This window comes from Ursus arctos, unplaced genomic scaffold (assembly GCF_023065955.2).
Source record: "Ursus arctos isolate Adak ecotype North America unplaced genomic scaffold, UrsArc2.0 scaffold_8, whole genome shotgun sequence".
NCBI classification, from domain to species: Eukaryota; Metazoa; Chordata; class Mammalia; order Carnivora; family Ursidae; genus Ursus; species Ursus arctos.
The window spans coordinates 77,292,761-77,317,352 of record NW_026623100.1 but is presented as its reverse complement, the minus strand read 5'-3'; the positions used below and the strand labels follow the sequence as shown (position 1 = coordinate 77,317,352).

Genomic DNA, 24,592 nt, shown 5'->3' with positions numbered 1-24,592 from the left:
TCCGTATTTCCCCATAAGTGTAACGGTCACAGGCCTCTTGTCTTCTCCGGCTTACCCTCCCGTTAGCTGGGCTCACCTCCTCCTACGGGTTCAGCCATCACTTATGAACAGACATCCGCCGAATCTCCCCTGCAGAACGCAGAGGTAAATGAATCCTAGACGCTCCGCAGGTATTTTTCAGCATTTTGATTTTTGATTCCTTTTTAAAATATTTTTTAAACATGACCTTAATTTCAAGTTGCTTCACATCTCTCTCAGAAAGCCAGAGCACCTCAAAATCTGAATCTGAATGATGCTGATCAGAATCCTACATGGTAGACAAGCCAAGTATCATTAGTCCAGTTTTACAATTCAATCACTCACTCACTCGCTGATTTGTTCAAACATTTATTGAGCACTTCTGATGTGCCAGGCATGGTGCAAGGCGCTGGGTATAACAATGATTAAGACAAAGTCCCTCAAGGAGCTCACAGTCTAATGGTAAACTACTGAGTAAACTGAGGCACAGAGTGGTAAATGACTTACCCAATGAGGTAGAGAGAGCTAGGTACTTGGAAATGTGGGACTAGAGCTGGAGAGAGGGCAGGGTACAACGAACTCATCAAAAGCAAACCCCTTTGATTGAAAAGCAAGGCTGCATACAGAAACGTATTACAAAATCTGCTTGCAAAAAGGTTAAAATAGTTTCCAATTTTCATCATGATTAAATTCATGTCTTGCAATGAATTAAGCCATTACCTGATAGTATTTCTATACTTGTCCCTAAAGCTTTCGGGTATGCCACCAGTCTGCTCAGACACGATAACCCTACAGGGAGCTTGAAATCAAGACATATCAGATTTCAATTTCAGCACTGGGAACCATATTGAAATACTTTAATTAAATCCATGAACTTTAAATGTATAGCATATTTATGATACTTCTACATGTAGAAGTTTGGAAAAAACTTTCCTCTAACCCCCATTCAGAGGATTCTAATAAGTTATAGATACCACAGAAATTAGAGAATTTGTCTGTTACTTTCCATATATACATTATTTTGGCTGTACAAGGGTGAAAAGTTTGACTTCGACATATTACATAAGGAATCTAAACATTATACAGATATATACAAAGACATCACATTCAGAGGCCTGGGTACACCCATCCAACGTTTAACAGCTTACTGCAGACGTGAACCCATGTAAGGCAATTTCTTTGTGACAATGACACATGATCCTTGAAGGAAAGGGCGGAGTCCGCGAAGCGCTGTCCGCTGCAGGCCTGACCGTCTGTCTCCATGATTCTCTTTGTGGCGAAGTGACTTCAGTAAGCAAGATGTCTCATTCACCGACAAAAAACAGTGAGTAATTATAAAAAGAGTTGTTTTCAAATGCAGAAACCATAATTATCCAGTAACCGAAGTAGTGAACTTCTCAAAGCCATCACTGGCCTCGACACTGCCGACAGAACCAGAGGATTTCATGGATGATTTATTGCTCTGAGAATCAAACTTGATGCATAATTCATCCACACGGGATGTTCCCCAAGGACTCGGTACGCGACTTCGCAAATGCTATCAGTTGCTCACTTCAAGCAATTCTTCACTTTGCTGTGGAGGATTTTCTTCTGCAAAATAACAAACATGAAAGAGATTCTCCTGAGTGAGGGTCTGAAAGGCAGACAGGTACCAGGACCTATAATTCAAGTGCTTGAGAAAAAGGCTGAGGAACCCCGGTCAAGAACCGCATCGTTACGCTAATGGCATGAGGCTGACGTAAGTCTCACAAGAGAAAACTGGAACTCAGAAGCGCGCTGACAGCACCTGTCACAGGATGTAGACGGCTTTCGGCACGCGGAGACCACCCCAGGCGGCACCGCCACGGCACCAACTGTAATTCTACGTTTTCGAGATCAAAACTACATGGAATTTAACCATCAAGTTGTTAGAAACAGTCTAAACCGTAGTTAAGAATTACCTTGTCATTCTTTAACTCACGCTTTTGTAGCTAGAAAGTGTAAAAGTATCTCTAAGACCATAATAAGACTACATAGATATCAAAACCCATCAGAATCTTAAATTTCCTCCGGACAGACTCGGTACGGTTACCTTTACCGGCGTGCTCCGGATGCTTGTTTTTAGAGGAGGTGCCTGCACCGTCAGCCGCGTTACTACTTGAGTGGCCCTGCTCCACTTCGCATAAATACACGTCGATGGGGCCTCTGGTGCTCCTTATATGCACTGTGATAGAGTCCTGGCAAAAGACACATACGATACCATAAAAAAGACACGTCAGGATGAATGCGAGAATTCATTAATGGTACTGGCTCACGTACTAGAACTGCCAGAGTTTCAATTCAGGGGATATTTCTGAAAATTTAAGTTCTGGTGGTTTTCTAGCATATATTTGAGAGAATCATGGACTTGGTTTTCATCGCTCCGGCACTGCTCAGGTTCTAGACTGCCAGGCCACGTCTGGTTTGAATGGTACAGCTTATGCAACTCGAGACCTATTTCTACAGAAAATAAATTGTTACGCTGCTCAGAACCGGCAGCCAGCTGAGGACTTCATATTTCACCAAATCAGAGCTGACAAACGTTTTCTGTAAAGGGTGACACAGTAGACATTTTTGGCTTTGCGGGCCATACCATCCCTGTCACCACTACACAATTCTGCCATTACAGACTGAAAGCAGCCAGACACAATGTCTAAACAAATGGGTATGTGGCTGTGTCCTAGTGATATGATGTACAAAAATCTAGCAAGCCAGATCTGACCTGAGGCCAGTCCAGCCACCCTGGCTCTAGCTGCCCAGATCTCGCCCTGGACGCCACTGAATGCACCGTACCCGTCTACTACTCCCACTTACTTACTGCTGAGAATGGCTGCCCAGAGGGCCCGTGTTCACCGGCCTTTAAACTGGACTCTAAGTCTTGGGTGTGACCCAAAAGCTCAGCAAAGTTCAGCAATTATAGCCTGAAGCAGCTCATAGCCCAGGGGAAACCCAAAACCTCGTCAGTCACTGCAGCATGGGCCATCATGTCCCCAAGTAAGGATGTGTTGAAAGATTAGTGGGTAATTATTTAAAAAAAGCTTAAACATCTCTCAAATGACTCCTATTAAACACAAAAGTTATGTAGGAGACTTGGAATATATCCAGATCTAAACAAAATAATGAGGAATCACCACCCAGAAGTCACAAGTCAAGTGTGACAAGATTAAAAGCTGTCCCTTAACTGATTTATAATTCACTGTCAAGTAACACCACAGGTGCTCACTTGGACAGTGGTCTGCTGGAGATAAAAGGATAGATGAGTGCAGAATATTCTTCAGTGGGGGGGGGGGGTCCCTAGAGCAAGGCAGAGGCCATCATCATGAGCTCCGACGGGTCTATCAGGCTGTCAGAACTTGACGATCTGTCACAAGCATGGCCACATTCCTTGGTTCTGATTCCATCCTTACCAAGCAACCTTCTGATGACAATTCTTTCAATACAAACTTTCCTGCAAGGGAAGGAGTGTGCTAAGCCGCTGATGAGAGTATCTGCGTTCACACCGCAATTTCACTTCTCATTCTGAATGTACCACTTAGTGTTCCAGTTTACTCATTAGTCTTTGATGAGCTTGGGTCGAGTTAATCCCTTAGAGCCTTCGCGGACACCAGATTTTCCTTCTGGGACTTCAATAATGAGGCCAATGCTTGGCGATCCCTCTATGAGGCATTCCAGTAGAGCACAGTCTACGACTGTACCAGAGGCACGACGGCGTCCATAGTACACGTACAGAACGACGATTAAGAACAAACTCTGAAGCCGAGCTACCTGGTTCTTCACTTACTGTGTGATCATGAGAAAGTCGATCTTTCTGTGCTTCAGACTCCTCACCTTTAAGAGGATAACAATTGTGACTAGTTCATCTGCCCTTACTCGAAACACAGTTAAAATGCGTAAAGTGCCTCGAGCAGTATCAGGTAGGCAGCTAACGCGAGTGAGAGTTACTAAGTCATTATACCTGCGACAAGAGCACCTGCCTCCCTCTTTAAAAACTCCTCTTAGAAATGCAGGGATACCTACTTCTCTGGGAGCCGGAACATCCAATCTGGTTTCTGCTGGAGCTTTCACAGCAATAACAATCTGTTCGTGGAAGGCTTGAATGCTGTGAATATCCTGGTACGTCACATACGCTAGTGTAAACACCAGTCAAGGGTCTCTAAGCAGAATGCTACTGACGGAGGAGATCATTTCTCTCTTACAATACATGCATACAAGTGTCATGTTAGAACCTCTGTAGTTTTTATGGGATACAAACGCACAATTAAGGAAAGCAATTGGTAAGAAATTATTTCATATTTAATTATTATTATTTCATAAGCAATTCTTAAGATTTTACAAAGTGTTTTCCAATATTTATAACCCGAAGCACTCCTTTAACCTCTAGCATCGTGATATTAACGCACACAAAACAACTCTGGTGAAGGTGTTTGATTACTTCCTACCCCCCCCCAATTCCCCACTCATTGTTAGATCTCACTATGAGAACTTTTGGGGACAAGTGTCCAGTTTTGATGACACTCTCCCACCACACAAGGAGGAAAACATCTGTAAAAGAGTGGAAGCAACTTGGAGAATCCGTGTTTCAGGGCCATCGTGTACTCATGGGGTTTCTCACATCCCAAATTCTTTTCCAGCTCACTGTGAATTTTTTCATCTTGTTTTACTGTGTCGCCTGCAATTTTACCAATTATGTGATTTACTGGGTTTCCCCAACATTTTTTGTTTACTTTACAGACTTTTGGGTAGAGGAACAGCATTTAGTTTCCTTCCAATAACCGGACAGTGGAAATAGAGGAGTTTGACTGATGAGGAGTTAAAGTAAACGTGAAGCATGAACCGCTGGGAACCAGGGACGCCTCACAGAGGTGCGGCGAGAACCGAGCAGCGGCTGGGTCCGGGAGACCCAGGAGAAGATCGCCACCAAAGACCAGTCTCCCCTGCTGGCCCCGAGGCGCGGCCAGCTCCACCAGGCTCTGTGGGCCAGAAGGGCAGCTCAAGGGCCGTTTCAATGACAACTTCATTCTGTTTCAGAAATAAACTCCAGTTAACAAATTCGGGAAAACTGAATTTCACAAACGCCAACAGAGATTTTACTATCTTTACAGCATTCTAAGAAAACAAACAGGAATGCACCACTATTTTTATTTTAAATGCAAACACAGATGTTGGTACATGGTCACGAGGCAGCAATTAACCTGAACAAACAGCATACAAACGAGCAAAAGGCAATTAATTAATTTGTGTACGTCTGACGCTACACCATTAAACCTTCACCTACTTTTAAAACTTCTAAAGGTCTGATTTTGTATTTTGAATCTATTAATTAAATCCCAAGCTGACCCTACTACTTAAAATAACCTGCTTTGGAAGGATAAGTTTAAAAAAAAAAAAAAAAAAAAAGGACAGGGTTAACAAACAGGGTTGCTGGAGGGGTGCTGGGCGCTGGGCATTAAGGAGGCACTTGATATAATGAGCACTGGGTATTGTATGTAACTGAAGAATCACTAAATTCCACCTCTGAAACTAATGATACAGTCTAAGTTAAATTGAATTTAAATAAAATGTTAAAAAAAAAAAAGGACAGAGTTAAAGGATATCTTTCATTTTCTTTGTCATCTGTTAGCTCAAACAACTGCTGAGCACAATCCTTAATTAATTCATCCAAAGCATCTTCCATTGCTGATAAGTCAGAAAGTTCCTCCTGCAGCTTCTTCTGTTGGGGCACGGCTCCAAAATTGCTAAGATCAGATCCTCTTTAAAAGAAAGGTTTTTGAAAAAAAAACAAAACAAAAAAGCTCACCATCAGTAACATCGAGGAAATTACAGAGAATACAAGTTAGGTTACTGGAACTTCTGCAAACGCTGACACCAGGTACTTTGCAAACTGACAGACAAAACTAGGTACTTGAATATCACCTGCGACCTCCTTTTATTCTCAACAACCATTATTCTTCCTGTACACAAACTGGTTTTTGTCCCTATTTTTAGTCTCTTACACAGGGATTAAAAAAACCCAACAAACCACTGTAACTCTATGGAAATTAAGAGTAGTCAGGAAAGCTGACGGAGATCACCAAGCACAGACTGAGAGTCAATAACACCGTTTAAGTCTCAGCTCTACTACTTCCAGCAGGACTTTTGATAAGTTACAATCTTTTAGTCCCCTATGAAAAACAAGCAGTACACACTAAAACGATAGTTCTTCCGCTAAAATTCTGAGTATTTCCCCCTCATGTGTATATTCTACTTGGTTCTATCTGAATGTAATGACTATATTCATTATTCTTAAAAGATATATTTTCTTTAGTTTTTACGACCTACCATATCATATTGGTAGGATATGACCCAAGCCACTGATATTTTTTTTTCTTCCGTATGGAAAATAAAGAGGAAAAAGGCTGTTACCACTTTACACTTGGTTTACTAGTTTTCAAATCTGATTCCAATTAGTGATTCGGAATACAATCTGATATTAACCCTGAAAGTGTTATTTAATGTTTTTTAGCAAACATGTTCAAATTAAAATTCAATCTGCATTTCTGTACTATTGAAAAAATAACTACTTTCTTCTACAGCAAAGTTCATTATTTAGAACCATTTCATGATCTTTGTTGGTTGATTTTTCATCTGCCTGAAATGAAATTATTTGTATGTACCTAAACGCTGGAACTGTTTCTGACAATCCACAATACTTGCCTATGTAAGTGTTAATAGCTTTCTTCTTATGCACACGTGCACGCACACATCTATATACACGTAACTGCATCTACTTCTTCTGCACACGTGCACGCACACATCTGTATACACGTACTGCATCTACTTCTTCTGCACACGTGCACGCACACATCTATATACACATAACTGCATCTACTTCTGCACACGTGCACGCACACATCTATATACACGTAACTGCATCTACTTCTTCTGCACACGTGCACGCACACATCTATATACACATAACTGCATCTACACCATAAGGTCTTTTTTCCATGATCCTCCCTAATCAAATATGAAGTCTTCAGCAATTGTCTTTTTTTTTTTTTTTTAGAAAGAGCAAGTGAGAGCACATGCACGAGTGGGCAGGTGGGGAGAGGGGGAGAGACAACCTCAAGCAGGCTCCCACGGTCAGGGCAGAGTTCGATTTCGCCACCCTGAAATCATGACCTGAGCCAAAATCAAAGAGTTGGACGCTTAAGTGCCTGAGCCACCCAGGCGCCCCTAGCAATTGCCTTTAAGACATCGTCTACTGATTGTTTTTTACATTCAGGACAGCGTGTGATCCATAGCCTATGTGACTCATAATCACCTGGGGTAGATTAGATTCCTGCCTTTGCCCCAGAACAAATGAATTATAACCCCTGGGGCGGGAAGCCTCTAAGTGTTTCTTACATTACACTGTTTTACAACCTTAACCAATTTCCTCCTGATATCAATAATCATTTGGAAAAAAAAAATCTCCTAAACAATTAGATGTCCCCTTCTTATGATCTTGAAAATCAAAACTCTTAAAACTAATCATTATTCCATTCAACTTTTCTGTAATATCAAAATGATATTCCAGGTCTATGACTTTTATTTAGTCCTACTTAGGGAAAAAAATACGTACCTTGTGGGACAATGTGAGAAATTTTTATAGAATCCTTTCCTAGGGGCGCCTGGGTGGCACAGCGGTTAAGCGCCTGCCTTCGGCTCAGGGCGTGATCCCGGCGTTACGGGATCGAGCCCCACATCAGGCTCCTCTGCTATGAGCCTGCTTCTTCCTCTCCCACTCCCCCTGCTTGTGTTCCCTCTCTCGCTGGCTGTCTCTATCTCTGTCAAATAAATAAATAAAATCTTTAAAAAAAAAAAAAAAAAAAAAAGAATCCTTTCCTAACAAGAAGCCACCTCTACTTTGTTTTGTCCTGTCAAAACACTGCTAATATCTTGTTTGTTTCAAGCATGGTATTTTCACTAAATGAGAAGGTAAAAAAAAAAAAACAGGAAAAGTTCAAAACCAACTCACATCCATCGAATATGGTTCTTAGACTTTTTTTCAACCAGATCGATTCCATCTAAGACATTGGTGATATCATACACTCTTCGTTTCCGCACTCCCAGTTTTGTGGCAACCTTGTTTAAGTCGAGAATACCCCCAGGAGCAGATCTGACAAGATCCATAAATTTTCGAGTTAAATAAACCAGAGATACATCAAAACGAGGTCTCTTCACTTTTAGAGCTTCTGGGAAACAAAAGAAACAAATTTATAAAATTCTCAATAGCACTTCTTTTTCAGTCATTAAAAAAAGTAATTTATTTCCTCAGTAAGCACAGACACCTAAAGAAATTCTACACACTGAACACATCATAGCTAATTTTTATGAAACAGATTTCTTACACTGGCTAAAAATGCATCAGCTTATCTCAGGTAAACAAAGGCTTTAGTCTTCGAGGAGGACTGGAAATATGCTGCTAATTCCCCTGGACATGGGAATCTGTGGGAGGCTGAGCATCTATCAAACATAAAGTAGACAGTATGCATTTCTACCCACACCACTCTCAGGAATAGGATTAGAAATAGTTTTTAAAATTGAATTTCTTAGTCTTCAACTTAAAAAATTCTTTACAAAACAGGCAGAGACTTGGCTTTTTCTTTTTAATACTTAAACTGTTCCTATACATGTCACAGTGTTAACGCTGATGGAAGTTTTTGAACGAGCTCAAATTAGTCTTCTATTAAAACAGAAGGACATACCTTGAGGAAAAATGGCATCTCTATTTTTTTTTAAATATTCACTAGCCTATATTAACTTAACAGATAAGCAAATGAAGGGGGAAAAATCTCTTTAATTCCCTCCCTCCGTCACCCACTCTGATGATTTTGGTTTTTCATACATGCCCTGCCCCCCTCTGCACACAGACACACACAAGTTACCACTATGTACACTGACCTTTTAAAAACAAAAATAACAAACTATCTTTTAACAACCTGCTTTAACTCAACATTGTGAACAACCTCACTTGGCAACAAATGTTATTTCAACATTATTCTTCACGGCTGCATAATACTTAAGTGCGTGGAATATTTGTTAAACTTACCCCAAAACTGGAAATTCCGACTGTCTCCAACTTTGCTATTTTGCCCAATACTTCGGTAAATCTCCCTGCACCTAAATTTTTGTATGCATCTTTGTTTCCTTTAGTTAAGTTCCCCGATTTGGAATTGACAGGTCAAAGGGTATTTTAAGGAATGTCTGTCCCGCTAAACCTGCTATCCAGGTGGGGTGCTATCAATTTTACCCAGTGTATGTGTGAGGGCCTCGGCTCACGTGCTTGCCTGAACTGAGCGAGTATTAGCGTTCTTTTCATCTCTCCCAACTTGATATTAAAAAACAAGTTCTTGTGGTTTGGTGTGCAGAGTAAGTAATTTTACAAATAACCCAGCTGTCCTTTTGGTGTGAAGTATATGATCTCTCCTTTTTTCTACTTTCACAGCATACGACAGTGAGTATGCTTCAAAAGAAATATTCATCCTGTCTTCAGTTGGGAAATTCCCGTATCCAGAACCCCTATAATGTCACATTCAGGTTAAAGCCCGCTAGTGGCTACTCCAGGAACACAAGTACGTTATTTTATAATGCACAGGTCTTCTCTGTGGAGACCACTCCTACGCTTACTGTTAAACAGGAATAAATAGGAATTAAAATGGTGTTTAATTAGAAGAAAGTCACAATTCTACAAAAAAACCTTGGCAGACTACAACAGAGAAATTCTAACTTGAAAAAGCATACATCTAATCACCCTAATTGCTAACACAACAGGGTCTTAAAAGCTCTGGGTTAAGTATATTCCCACCATGTTAGTCACTTTAGAAAGATATTCACTGAAAACCTACAACCTGACAGTTACTTGCTGATGGAATACAAACATGACTCAAAAGGTTTTCAAACTAGGGGCACCTGGGTGGCTCAGTCGTTAAGCATCTGCCTTCGGCTCAGGGCGTGATCCCAGCGTTGTGGGATTGAGCCCCGCATCAGGCTCCTATGCTGGGAGACTGCTTCTTCCTCTCCTACTCCCCTTGCTTGTGGTCCCTCTCTCTCTGGCTGTCTCTGTCAAATAAATAAGTAAATAAAATGTTTAAAAAAAAAAAAAAGGTTTTCAAACTAACGATGTTTCCTAGTCTACTAAGGAACTCTAGCACAATGTCCTGAGGTCAGTGCCAAGCGAGGCATCCAAGCTCCCTGAAAGAAGGAGATGAAACCTGACTGGAGCAGGAGTAAGGAAGTTCTCCTGGGGGGGGTGAGCGGGCAGAGGACAGACAGGTGGACAGGAAGCTCTTGTCCCCTCTTACGGAGGGCCAGGTGCTTCATGAGACAGAGCCGTGGCTGAGAACGGGTGGATTCAGGGGTCTCACAGCTGGTAGAGATGGGTGAGGGCAGCAGCTGGCAGACCAGGCTGCCTGGTGGAGCTGGAACGACCTATAACCCTGTCTTCCTGTCCAGCCATTCCCTACTGCCTTCTTTTAAGGATATGAGGTGACTTATAAATTTAATACAAATAAATAAAACCAAATAAATGAGGAGTCAGGGTTTTCTCTATTTGTAATAGAACATTGTGGAAGAATTCTAGGTTGAGTGAGATCCCAATCCCAGTTCTGTGTCAGGAAAATCCCACTGGCAGCCAAGTGGAAGAGCCTAAAAGCAGACAAGCTACTGAGCAGGCTATCCCGCCACGCTAGAAGGAGCAGTCTAACCCAGTAGTTAAGATGAGAGGCTCAAGTCTGAGAGGTGTGGGGGTTGAATCCTGAGGCCTCAGTTTACTCATCTATAAAAAATGAGTAATAATCCACAGTTACATTTTAAAGAGCTGTGACAATCCATGCAAAGAGCTTAACACAGCTCTCACCGTACAAGCTCAGTGTGTGTTAGACAACACTGTAAGGTGGTGGTGACTGTCAGACGAAGGACACACTGCCAACGTAAAACTGACCAAACCCGGGGACCAGCTATGGGTGAGACTGTGGCAGGGGCCGAGGAGAAATTAAGGGCGGATATTCAGATCTACATACAGGACCTACGCACGGTCTATTCCTTGTGGTTAGACCAAATTAAGGGGAGGTGAGGGGTGGCGATATCTATGGTGACAATTCTAGAAGGCTGGGAACGAGAGCAACTGGAATTCCATCTCCTTTCGGTGACTCTGCATGCTGGTCCACGGCAGGAATGGGAGAGAGCAAGGGAATCAAAGGGAGTCTGGAGGCCAAGACAGTTCTCCTGCCTGTTGTCAATGGCCTTCAATTCTGCTGACAGTGACGAGTAACTGTTCTCACAGAATTCTGAGAAAATATCCTTAAACTTAAATAGACCATTCCATTTTAAAAATGATTTCTAAAAGCAACAAAGAATCAACTGGTGTTTGTGCACATTATTCAGTCCACAACCTCAGGCGTTTCTGCTGAAAATCAGTGTACAAATAATATATTTTACTTAAGTTTCTCATCAACTAATGTACATTTAAAATAAATCATTTACATCATACGAAATTCAAACTACAAAACCTAAAACCTATTCCAGGATCAACTTACTTCTCATGGACACATACTGTACATTATCTTCTAAATTAATCCTTATTTTTGATGGCTAGGAAAAAAATACAGAAATTTAAATTAGTAATTTAAAGACACAATGCAAAATGAGCAAAAGCAAATGAACAACATTTCCTAGATAATATAAGGGTGGTGGTTGTTGTTTTTCACCCTGGGGTGGTAACTCGGTTGTGAGAAAAGCAGTCCTTCCTCCACACCGTATGTACTGTAACTGCGCTCACAACTGGCAGCGCTCACACAGTTACGTTTCTCATGCCGCACAGGCTTCCATGAATATGGAGCAGTAGTTATAGAAAGGGGTGCGGGAGAAATATGAATGAGAAGTTACTACTGAATAGACACTAATTTACTATCTGTATCAGATACTGAGGATAAAAGCAAATACAAAGAAAATTAGGACACTGTCTAACTCTGGAAAGCTCAGTAGAGGTGGAAGAGGTCTCTAAGCTGGCAAATGCTCACCCCTTGCTATTTAAGTACAAGTGGCTTCTAAAAATTTGCTCATAAGGTTTCACAAGTGGCCATGCATTCCTGTTATAATTAATGGAAAAACAGCAGCATTTCAGATAACTGACAATAATGCATACTATGTAACTAGAAACTTTGGTATCAGATTAATAAAAAAAACTTCTTTTAAATTCTTCAAACCACCAGGAAATGAGTAGCAGCTCCACTCCCAATGCTCACCATCTTATCAGGTATTTATGAAAGTTTACAGAAACTGGTAGTAAAACATTTGTAATACATTTAAAAATTGTTTTTGCAAAAAATATATAAAACCTTTAGATAAAGCCAGGTAAACAGAAACCTACGTTAGCCTCATGCTTACAACAAAGTACAACGATGACAGGTGCCTCCAGACAGGCTGTGATCAGGTTCAGCTCTTGCCTAAGTGAAAAATCTGGCCCTGAAATTGGCTGTAGCACTGGCATAGGTGAATTCTCCAAGGTGCTCTAAGAGAAGAATTGGCAGGAATACTACGGATACACCCAGACAGGGATATCACAGAAGGATTCACAGGGAAGGGGATCCCCAGCTGAGCCTTGAAGGGCAAGCCAGATTTTGCCTGAACCTGTGGGAGCTTCAAGAAAGAGGGGAAAAGATAGGATTCCTAGTGCAGGAAATGAAAGGAACAAAGCTATGAAAATGTAAATCGCATGGCACCTTTTGAGGACCCACCTGTGTGGTCAGTGCAAGACTAACTTGACACTGAAGTTAGAAAGGCATGCCATATTCAACAGAGATCATGGAAGTCATGCTAAGCAGTTTGGATTTCGTATCATAACCAGCGGAGAGTCACCACAGATTTCTGAACAAGAATATGACATACCCAAGCTCATGGTTCAGGAATGTAACAATGGTAGCAATACAGCAAAAAGACTGGGGGATGGGAAAGTCTAAAGGCAAGGTGAGCAGCTCAGCAGCTCTCTGTTTACCTCGGTGTCAGCAAATCCTTGGCACAATGATTTCTGTATCATCTACAACAAAATTACAGCATCTAGTAGCAAGTTAACTTGATATGGAATAATTCTACTGAAACAGAATTCTGCTGTAGAATTAGCTTAGTTGTTGGAATGGAAAGGAAAACGCGGACCTGCTGGCATGTGTGAAATCAGAGTTGGGAAGGCCTGTCTTAGGGGCAGGGACCACGCGTGACAAACTCTCGCGAACAACAGTGCTGACAACAGCAACCTGCAAACACGGAACCCTCCAGTGAACCACTGAAGGGCCGTCCTGTTAAAGTCAGACACGAACGTGACCAACGGTGTTTTACACTGAACCCTTCTGCTAATACTGCAGGAGACACAGTTTACTGTAGCAAGATTCCTAAAAGAGAAAGAAACCATCCTCATCACACTGATCTGAAACACACACAAACAAATAAGCTAAATTGTTATATGTTCCTTAAAAAAGTACACAGAAAGGGTTAACATAGCAGGGCTCATAGGTGCCTTGCCGCAAATAGACTTCTGTTCTTAATTTAGAGTAGCAGGGCCAAGTCCTTACATACAGCACTTAATGGTATCCTAACTGGCCGCCTTGCTATCTGCTCGCTGCATATTCCAGAAGGGCATCTTTTCGGCTCTGTACTCCCCTCTCTCTTGTCCTCTTATCGAGACTGCTGCCATTCGCAGGTTGGCACAGGGATGATACCTCAATCAGCCATAACAAGAGGAGCAAGGACCACTTGCCTTTCCACACACTCTCTACCGTAAATGCGGCTGCACAGCATGCTCTCTACACCGAGAGCTGTGGGACAGCGGGGTCTAATGGCATCCTCTTTTTTTCTTTTTCTTTTTTTTTTTTAAACCTTCTAACTATGAAAACATGATCTCTTTATCTTGGAGGAATCACAACAGTTATCGGTCCCTCCGGGGCAGACATCCCCATATGTGTAAATCTTACAGGTGAACAATACTGGAGATTTCCAAAGTGTCCACAGTAATGACACATTCATCTCCTTTATATTCAAAATAGTTCTTGGCTTAAGACTGGGGTTCGGGACTACCGTTATCTAACTTCTTAGACACGGAGAGAGATCGCAGCCTTTATCTGTAACAAAGGGTGTTGATAAAATTTTATTGCCCATTTTCCAAGCTACTGTGAAGATTAAAAAAGAAATTGCGTCAATTGTAAAATCCTACGCAACCATAAGAGAATCATTTTGTGTTTTGAACCAGAACAGCATCTGGCACATTCGAGCACTTGGTAAGTATTTGTTAACATGTAAAGTTGAAACAGTACCTTGTCACAGATAAATTCAACTGATAAGTAACTCAGAACTCTGAAACAATGAGTATTTAAGACGTAAGGACACAGGGTGAAGACTCCCTCTTGTGTACAACATGAGCACAGATCACTGAGAGATTACCGAGTGTCATTTTCTGTGTTCTGATACAACACGCATCATCTGGCTATATCAGCCTGACACCTGGCAAGCCTTTCCAGCTACTCTAACTTTGGTAAACGGCATTCAACAAGTAGGCCAGGAGCCCTTCTGGGAGTAGAAGGGACTAGATAGAACTCCTTTTGAAGCGGCTTTAAAATCAGAATAAATGGGGGTGCCTGGGTGGTTCAGTCAGTTAGGGGTCTGCCTTAGCTCAGGTCATGATCTCAGGGTCCTGTGTTGGGCTCCCTGCTTAGCAGGGAGTCTGCTTCTCCCTCTCTTTCTGCCGCCCTAGCCCCTGCTTGTGCGCTCTCTCTAAAATGAATAAATAAAATCTTAAGAAAAAATCAGAATGTTTCCTCACAAAAAAGTTAGTGAGTTATTAAAAAAAAAAAAAAAGTAAATGAAATGCCACCCCTGCACTTGGCCCAAGCTATTTAGGTCCCTCAGATCAGAGCAGTGCACCTCACCCCTGGAGGGAGGCCAACGAGGCTCTATACTCTTGTATGAATGCCCCCCCCTTATGAACCCGGAAGCGGAAACAGGAGATGGAATAGAGAGAGCCCCCAATCAAGCTGAGAAGCCATCAAGGCCCCTCTCAAAAGGAGACTGATTGTATACTCTCTCTCAGGGATACCCATTTTCTTTTTCTTTTGAAATAATCTCAGCCTTCCTAAAAGGTACGTAAGTAGCACTGGGAATTGCTACAAACCTTCATCCAAATCCCCCGCATGTTAATGTTTTACTACATTTGTTTTATCATTTCCTACTCTACACACACACAATTTTTTTCCTTGAATCAACGGAGGGTAAACTGCAGACTCTAAGTAACTCCGTGTGTACCTCAAAGATATTCTCTCATACAACCGCCGGGTAATTACCAAAATGTCTGTTTGAACTTGGCAGTTTTGAAAGAAACTGTTAGTAGAAACCTGGACTTCGAGGGCACTCCAGTGAAGGTTCAAAAGGAAGAGAGGATCATGCTACTAGAAAGCAGAAGGGAGATGTTATGCTAGGACAGAACGATCAGCAGCACCTTCAACTGCAGTTATGTGGGGAACTGATAGTAATGGCCCAGGTAACCTAACCGAGGAGATGTCCACACCAAGTGTTGACTGCGGTACCTGGTTTCTCCCTGCAGTCTACGGTAAAATGTGTAAGAGAGAAATCAAGAAAGGGTCTGTTAAACAAAAAGGAGCCAGGACTTAAAGGCTTTAAAAACTCCCAGCCTGGGGCGCCTGGGTGGCTCAGTCGGTTAAATGTCCCGGAGTCCTGGGATCGAGCCTCGCACTGGGCTTCCCACTCAGCGGGGAGTCTGCTTCTCCCTCTGCTCATGCTCTCACTCTCTCAAATAAATAAAATCTTAAAAAAAATTCCCAGCCTCTTCAGAAGCTCAAATTAAGAAATGACATCTGAGAAAGACCAAATCAAAGGCATAATCAAAAGATGAAGGTGAAGGGCGCCTGGGTGACTCACTTAAGTGTCCAGTTCTTGATTTCAGCTCAGGTCATGATCTCAGGGTTGTGAGATCGAGTCCCAAGTCGGCCTCTGCGCTGGGTAAGGAGCCTGCTTCAGATTCTCTCTCTCCCCCTGCCCCTCCCACAACCCTCTCTAAAAACAATTAAAATTGAAAAAAAAAAGTAAAGATGATGGTGAGGGTGCGATTGCACAACTTTTGGGGAAGACCTCAGGTGGATCAAAGATGGTGCCTCAAAGTGCTATGCAGTCAGGCAAAAGGCCTTGACAGAGATGAAGGACGAGCCCCACAGGCCCTCTAAATCTAAGCCAGGGCCTCTATGAAGCTCTGGGGCACTGTCCGTCAGCCATTCCAAGAGGAGCCCAAGGTGGAGAAGGATTCTTCCAGAAGAAAGGTGGGACGTTTGTCTGCTAAGTGAGCCACAACAGGATTCACAGAAGGTCCACACAGTTTTTGAGATAACTGTATCAGCAAAAACACTGTCAGCTTGGACCAAAAGGGACACTGAAAAGAGATTACTCATCACCCAAAGTTCCACTGCCAGAAAGCAGGCTGATAAAATTACTCAGTTACAAATAGGGGTTTCCTCTCCTGAGGAAGAAAGGAAGACAGATAGTGGAACCAACAGCCCAGAGGGTAGAGATGGGAGCACAGAGAATGCTTCCCTGAGACCTAACCAAGAAATTTCTAACATTTAGCAAGCTGACTCTCAGAATTGCTCTGGACCAGTTACTCCCCTGTGACTCCCATTTCCTCCTTTAGGCACAGGGGTGTCTAGAGCAGGTGTCCTGTCTGTCCCACTAGTGTGCGCCGGCTGTGCTGGGCAGGGGCGGGGGGGGGGGGAATCAGGTAATGGTCTTTTTAGTTTCATGGGTCCAAGGATCTGGAGGAGCTGGACTGGGCTGTACGTAAAGAACTCCATCCGAGGAGCCTGGATTCTTCTTTTATTCTGTGAGTATAAAATCTGTTATTTTGAGGCTCAGACTGTCCCAGATTAGGCCAATGGGAGCCTTTTCAAAGTGGTGCCTGTGCAGGACACTTATTTTTTACCTTTTCAGCATCTTGAAGATGGTAGCCCTCAAATTTCTATGGGACTAGGCTGCCCGGGCACCAGCACAGATGCTGCTTCTAGTGCTGGCGACCCACTGCTGGGGGAGCTGTCAGTCTCCGTTCCTTTAGAGAGTCTCACTGAGCGCTTCCGCTCTGTAATTTCCCTGAGGGATGCCAAGGGAGAGCTCTGTAGTAGTCAAACCTCAAGAACAGACTATCTAAGAACTATCCCTTTCCATCCTCCAACTGGTTCTGTGCCCCCACTGTTTCAGGCTTCATACCTAGCCTGCTTGTATCTCAGCTGGGGAATGAATGGAGAAGGCAGAGGCCTCCAAACTGAAAATCAGTACGACCGATCTCAACGATCTCAACGCACACAGTTCTCCAGGAACCAGCAGCTCCTGACAGGCGAGTCAGCACAATGGAATCTATTTTACTACTGCTCCGAGTCCCACATCTGAAGACTACACAGTAATTTATAATTTGAGACCTCAAAGGACAAAGGAAAGAAAACGAGGTCAGTTTTAGGGACTAAACTCTCAAGCATTGCCTCTCAATTGGTTAAACATTTCTCTATACAGATGGCTCTTTGTACCGCCTGCCTATTTTGGGGAGTCATATTCCTTTAAGAGCCCTTTGGAAATATACCTTTGTCCAAGGTGTTTGCATTCCCCTCATTCAAATTTTCCTCATTTTTCAATGTGTAGACTAAGTTCCACCTCCAACCAACACTTTCTCCCTTCTCTAAATTCCAGACAGCGTTCAAGCCATTTACCTGGGGAACATTAAACACTCAGCCAGATACACGACTAATCTTTGCGTAGCAATACACTTCGTTAAATACTTCCAGCCACTAACCAATTAAAAAACACGGAGAGAGCTGTTTAAATCACCATTTTACAAGCAGGAAAATAAACACTCATTCAAACATGTAAGAGTACCTACTTCAGTCACCCAATAACTACGCACCGAATGTTTTTGTGAGAGGCACCAAACCACTGCAGATGTAACAGTGAGAGGGACAGAGTCACTGCGCTCAGGGACCTAAGAGCCACACACTGCAGACAGGGTAAGCAAGCACAGCGCACTTCCGGAGCACAAAAGAAGTGCCTAACCTACTCTTGACAGGTCAAGGAAGGCTTCAGACAAGGGACCTATACAACCAGACCTGAAAACCAGGGGAGGTAGCAAGGAAATGTGCAGTTTTTAAAAAAGGGCTTTTTGGGAAGGTGGACTATGAATATGTCCGGGTCCAAAAGAATATGGAAATTTGGAAATCAAGCAACTATAAGCAGTTCAAAAAAGACAAATCCAGGAACCTGATTATATTAAGAAGTTTCAACTCTACTCTGAAAGCCCTAGGGAACCGCGATCGCTTCTTTAAGCCAAATGACATGGTAAGAAATATGCTTTAAAAAGACCACGAGAGCTGCTACGTGAAGAATATCTACAAGTCTGGGGGCAAGACCAGAAGCAGGAAAACACTGCAACAATCTGAAAGATAGATGGTTAGAAGTGCCAAGTACTGGTGATTAATTTTAATTAGATTAGAAGGATAGCAGGGGGTCAGTTTGGAAAAGGGGAAAGGCAAGGATGATGCCTAAGAGACCAGCTCTGGCAATATGGTGGGTGTGGTGCCATTTATAAAGATAAGAGATAGCAAGGCTGCTGCCTGCTTCGGCAAGAAGATAATGAATTCAATTATGGCTAGGAGTTTGAAATCTAAGTAGAGACGTCAGTAGACAGTTGGAAAGCTCTGAGCTGGATTTATAGGTCTAGGAGTTGTTATGATACGGTAACTGAAACTGCCAACATAGATAAGAATATCTAAGACTTCAAGGGATGTGTGTATCTTCTAATATTAAACGCAAAATTAAGTGGTTTTTCCACTTAATTGAGAGTTGAGAGTTCAGGGCATTTATCAAATTCTCAAAGATTAAGACTACCAATATAGATGGTACCAATGAAGATTGTATCAGAAGTCCTAGGAGTGGTGAATGACGTCCCACGTGAAGAAGGTGTAGAGAGTAGAAGAAAACCCCAAATAATGCCAACACGTAAGGAATGTGAAGAGAAAGAACAGTTTGCAAAGGAGCACAAGGAGAGACCAGATGAGTACACGGAGCACCAAGGGTATGTATGGCCAAAGAAACCATTCCAAAGAGTTTCCAACAAAATCAAGCGGTCAGTCGCGTGGAAACTAGAGATAAGGGGTGAAACATCTGATGGAACTGACGACGTTGTTGGTGAACTTGGTTAGAAGAGTCTTAGAGCTGTGCTGAGGGCAGAGGTTCCCCCGCCCCAGCCCTCCCCCACAGTGGTAATGACAGTAGACACAGTGAATGCAAACAATTTTTTGAAAAAGTTCGGAGGAAAGAGACACAGATGACAGGGTTTCTAGAATGAAGGGAAGGCTCTTCCAAGATGGGGAAATATTTAGGATGCAGTTTAAGTAGCCAAGAATTTATCATTAGGAGTCAGCCACCGTGATGCTAAATCCAGGCTTTTCCACGTACTATCTAACCACTGGCAAGCCACTTAACATTTCCAAGTCTATTTTGACAAAGGGAGAACAAGAGTAATAATCTCGCAGGACTGTTAGGAGGAATTAAATGAGATTATGCTCATAAATTATTTTTGAGCACTGAGCCACCATGGTGATTGGGCAATTAAACTTCAGCAAATGCTTAGTTATTATGGGAAGAAACCAGCAGAAAAGTTGAAAATACGGGGAGAAATGGAAAATGATGGATGCATCAATGCCTCTGAGAACCGAGGAGAATATATCGCATCTAGTCTAAAGCAAGATTAGAGGAAATTAACCTTACGAACGGAGGGAGCGCGATCTTCCTTAACTTGCTGAATGGGCAGCTGTGGGGTGGGTAATGTAGTGTAGAGTTTTTAATGGCTACAGTCAAGTAAGAGAATGGGAGAGGAGGATGAAGACAAACATAAATAAGTTGCAGAGATACAGCGAGGGTCCAGGAGAGGTAAAACAAACAAAACAAAACGCGAAGTTGGGCAATTTTCTCCAATAGTGCTCCCTCGCCCCAGGTAAAAGCCACTAAGACGGACACATTTGGGAGCAAGTGTTGAAAGAGGAAGGCGAGAGAGTTTTAAGTGAAAGGCCAACCGGCCTGTTCAGAGCACATGATGAGCAGCTGGAGAGCCAGGGACACCGAGGAGCAGCCACGAACCCAGTCCAGGAGGAACTCACGACCCAGAGGACGGTGGGTCGGGGTTCCCAGCGAACGAGAAGAGGCGGCTGGGCCTGAGACCCGCCCCCACCTCACCCCGCGCCGCGGCCCGGGGCGCTACCGGCACAGGCCATCCCCGGGGCTTACCAGCAGGCCCTCCACATTGATGGGGTCGCGGCACCGGCGGCGCACCGTCTCCTCCGCCGGGTCCACCAGCAGGCTGGGCAGTTTCCGCGCCGGCCGCTGCTGACTCATGCTGCCCAGCCGGCCGTCCCTCGCCTCGCACCCCGCGAGCTCTCCCGCCTTCTCCCGCTCCGGCCGGGCACCGCCCCCAGTGCGCCGTGTCCCGGGGGCCGAGCACGAACCGAGCCCGCAGCCTGCTCGGAGGCACCGCTGCCTAGGCCGGCCCGCGAACGAACGCGCCACTGCCCCACGATCTCGGGAACTACAACGTAGACAGGAGGAAAGCAGGGTGACCCACAGCTCTCAAGACGCCAGGCCCGCCATCTTCCCGCATGCGCAGTGCACCGCCCCCAGTGCGCATGCCTGCAACTGCTGGAGCGCTCCCACGCACTAACCCTCTCCCGGCGGCCGGAGCCCGTGAAAACCCGGACGCGAAATCCACGGAGAGGATGGCAGAGGAGAGGAAGAGGCGGAGCAGGAATTTCAAAAGAAGGGAACGGGGCCAGCGAAAAGAGGAAGCGTTGGCGGGTAGGCGGGGAAACGCAATTGTCAACACTAATTTTTGAAACTTCTGAGCGCGCGGGTGTTAATTAACCTTGAGCTCCTTCCGTACACCGCAGGCATTTGCTCGGTGTTGATGCTTAGTAAATGTTGGTAATCAAACCGTTGTGCAATTGTTTACTTGTGGGCTTCTTTCTTTGTTTCTTTTTTCTTTCTTTCATCTGATGAATAAATTGTTGATTATCTGTCGTGTCAGATATCATGGTGGGCACAGGAGATATTGGAATTTGGCACAGACTCAATCTCAAATTCCAATAGAGGAAACAGAAAAATAAACAGAACGTTTCAAGCTGGAGCCAGGAAATGTGTTCTCAAATCCTGGCTTCTCTCTCTCCTTACTAAGTTTACTTAATCACTGTGTGCCTCCGTTTCCTCATTTGTTAAATGGGAATAATGACAGTACTTATGTCATAAGGTTGTTGTGAGAGTCAAATTAATTAAATTACTTAGAACAGGGACAAGCACGTTTGAAATAAAAAGGCAATGCAGTGTGGTAAGCTCAGGGTAGAGGGCAGCAACTGAGCGCTATGGTAGTTAGACCAGGGGTTTCTACCCAGCCTGACAGGCTTCCACTGGAAGTTGGCTCCCCACTAGATTATAAACTCCTCCAGTGAGAGGCATTCTCTAATCTTTGTATCTCCAGTATCTAGCAAATAATACGAGCTCAGTAAATGTTTGCTAAATTAATGACTTGAAGTAGAGAATAACATAGGGGCTAAGTCTCTAGAAGATTGGATTTGCAGAATGGAGAATGGCCCAGAGTGGTTACAATATGCCTTCAGAAACAGAGTCCCTGGGAAGGCAAGCTCTGGAGACCAGAAGTGAATGTTTTTAATAAAAAGACATAATCCACTGTTTACTATATGTTTGGCATTCTACTAAATGTTCTGCATAGATTTTTGCATGTAAATCTTATATCAAAACTGAAAGGTGTTTTCCTGCCCAACTTATAGATTAGGAAAATGAAGATTAGCAAGATTGCAAAAATTACCCAGGATCCTGGGTAGAAGGCAGTCAGAGAGACAGGATTTGACTCCACAGCTCATTAGTTAATTTGGTATGCCACTCCTTGAGAAGATTCCTGGAGAGTGATTAGATTTTCTCCAGCCAGAGATGGGGTTGGATGAGCAAAGGTGAGTATGGGTGAGGATGGGGGTGGCAGGCACTCCAGGCTGAAGATAGCAGGAACACAGTTGTGGAGAGCCAGAAAAATGACACAGCCTTCCAGACGCAATACCTGTGACGCGGCTTCAGCCTGGGACTTAATCATTCACACATTTGAGCGTGAGCCTGACATACAGGAAGTACTGAAGGGGAAGCCAATCTGCCAGGTCCTCCAGCCTGGGGAGACACATACCAGGACACGGGAGCACTGCTAGAATGTGTATTACATGCTATGGGAGCACAGAGGAGGAAGAGAAATAAGAGCTGAATTCGGTGTAAAATACAGGTGCTTTTTTACACATCTCGCTGTGAGGTGGATATTTCTAGAACACTTTGCAGACTGGATACAGAAGCTGAGAGAGGATAAGGGACTTGCCCGGGTCATGTGGGGATTAACTGGGCTTCAGCCACCATGTCCTTTGCTTTACCCACCATGTCCCACAGTGGGGCCCAGATAGGTCCCCTGCACAGAAATTCTGTATTTCCCATCTCCAGTCCTGTTGCTGTGTGTGCCTCCTGGGGCAAAATGGTGGACCTTCAGACTTTAAAATTAGGGCAAAATATAGGCCAAGTGCAAAAGTGTGCATGAGGAATGCGGCAAGACCTTACCCGTCAAAGGATGCTTTACTTTCCTTCTACGGTAAAATTTCTTCCCCATAAGCCTGAGAAAATGGCCACGTCCTAGAGGACTTTCTGTGATGATGGCAATGTTCTGTGCTGTCCAATATGGTAGCCACCAGCCCCACGTGGCTGTTGAGCCATTCAAATACAGCTAGTATGTCTGAGGAACTGAATTTCAATTTAATGCTTAATTTAATTCAAATATTAATTTAAATAGCCACGTAACTAGTGGCTACCATATTGGATAGCACAGATGAAGAAACTATAATGAATGGATACCATCTAAGTGCGGTGCTATTTTTTGTTTTGTTTTGTCTTAGAGAGAGATTGAGAAAGGGAATGTGTGCAGGAGTGGGCAGAGGGAGACAGAGAATCTTAAGCTGGCTCCATGCTCAGCACGGAGCCAACCTGGGGTTCAATGCAAGGTTGGATCTCGCAACCCTGAGACCATGACCTGAGCTGAAATCAAGAGGTGGCCACTTAACCGACAGAGCCACCCAGATGCCCCAAGTGCAGTTCTAGTCTAAGTGTGGTCTGTGGTCCTCAGCATAGCTCTCACATGGGAGCTTATTAGGAATGCACATTTTTTTGGCCCTACCCTAGACCTGCAGAATCAGAGACTGAGGATTTGGGCAGACTCTGCAAGGCACTGGTCTAGCTCCTTTATTTTTCAGATGAAAAAATTGATACCCAGCCCCTTTTCAAGTGCCTGATACCCCAGCTAAATTGAAGCCAACTTAACTTTTCTAATGCAGTGCTTTAGGATTGGGGATTTAGAACAAATCCAAAGGTCACCATTGTAACCGAATTATTCGCTAGATGTTACAACTTTCTACATATACCGCTCACTCCAGCACAGATATTTTTAGATCTTAAAGAATAGAAGAAGTCAAACTGGGGGGAAGGAGAATGGACCAGAAGCTGTCATAATCACCGACAGGGTGGCTGATGAGGGCCTAAACTGTGCCGGTGGTAGTAAAAATGGAGGAAAGGACAGATTCAAGAGGTAGACGGGACAGAGAGCTTGGGGGTTGATTAGGTTTAAAGGAAGGACTGGACTGAAGGTGGCAATCTGGGTACTTGAAGTCCAGGAATAGAGGAGATTGGCTCAGGGAGCATAGAAGGAAGAGCAAGGGAGGGCCTGAGGAGGATGGAACCAGAGAACAATAAGGGGAAAGCTGGCAAATACTGTCACAACTGTTTCCTTTAAGCTTGTGTTGCTTTTGTTTTTAAACTAAACAACAAAAACACTAATTAAGAGAGTAGCCAGGGAGGAGTGCCTCAGTGGTTCGGTCAAGGCGTCTGCCTTAGGCTCAGGTCAGGATCCTGGTACCCTGGGATCCTGGGATAGAGCCCCATGTTGGGCTCCCTGCTCAGTGGGGAGTCTCCTCCCTCCCCCTCTGCTCCTCCCTCCTGCTCATTCTCTGTCTCTCTCTCTCTCTCTCGAATAAATAAATAAAATCTTAAAAAGAGAGAGAGAGAGAGAGTAGCCAGGGAGATTGAAGGTGAATCTGGACTAAGAATGTTTTAGAGATTAAAAGAAGGGATGGGTTTTTTTCTCTTCCTTGCTTCTTTTGTTTCTTTCTTTCTCTCCTTTATTTTTTCTTTTTTCCCTTGTTTCCTTCCTTCCTTCCTTTTTTCTTTTTTTAAAGTGGAAGAGACTTAAGTTTCTCAATGTCAATGAGGAGGGACCAGGAGGCAGGGAAGGGTTGAAGACTCAATGTGTAATGGGGACAAGCCTGAGGGCACTGGGGGGGGGATGCAGTAGAGAGCATGAATGGAGGGGGGGAGTCGGAGCAAGAGAAGGGACCCCACGCCTGCAGAGATAGGAGGACGT

General features: G+C 43.7%; 1 protein-coding gene across 3 annotated transcripts; it reads right to left on the bottom strand.

Moving 5' to 3' along the window:
• Positions 1-374: 374 nt before the first annotated feature.
• On the bottom strand, positions 375-20,763 carry E2F6 (E2F transcription factor 6). Of its 3 annotated transcripts, none has more exons than XM_026518989.4 (7): positions 20,374-20,763; positions 11,595-11,649; positions 8,036-8,252; positions 5,631-5,786; positions 4,054-4,168; positions 2,090-2,234; positions 375-1,608 (listed from the first exon to the last, which is right to left on the bottom strand). In XM_026518989.4, the coding sequence occupies exons 1-7, from the start codon at positions 20,479-20,481 to the stop codon at positions 1,559-1,561; spliced, it is 846 nt and encodes a 281-aa protein (XP_026374774.1). In that variant the 5' UTR covers positions 20,482-20,763; the 3' UTR covers positions 375-1,558. The 3 variants fall into 3 exon arrangements, 2 of the variants coding, with proteins under 2 accessions (XP_026374774.1, XP_057165221.1); XM_057309238.1 differs by having other exon boundaries at positions 2,096-2,234; XR_008958252.1 differs by lacking the exon at positions 375-1,608 and adding an exon at positions 3,444-3,864.
• Positions 20,764-24,592: the final 3,829 nt, after the last annotated feature.

Excerpts from the sequence above, each read along its gene's own strand:
- E2F6 (XM_026518989.4), bottom strand. The coding sequence starts at position 20,481 with ATGAGTCAGCAGCGGCCGGCGCGGAAACTGCCCAGCCTGCTGGTGGAC. Across the intron at positions 11,650-20,373 it reads TCAATGTGGAGGGCCTGCTG|CCATCAAAAATAAGGATTAA; the intron begins GTAAGCCCCGGG and ends TTTTTTTCCTAG. Across the intron at positions 8,253-11,594 it reads ACAGTATGTGTCCATGAGAA|AAGCTCTAAAAGTGAAGAGA; the intron begins GTAAGTTGATCC and ends TTTGTTTCCCAG.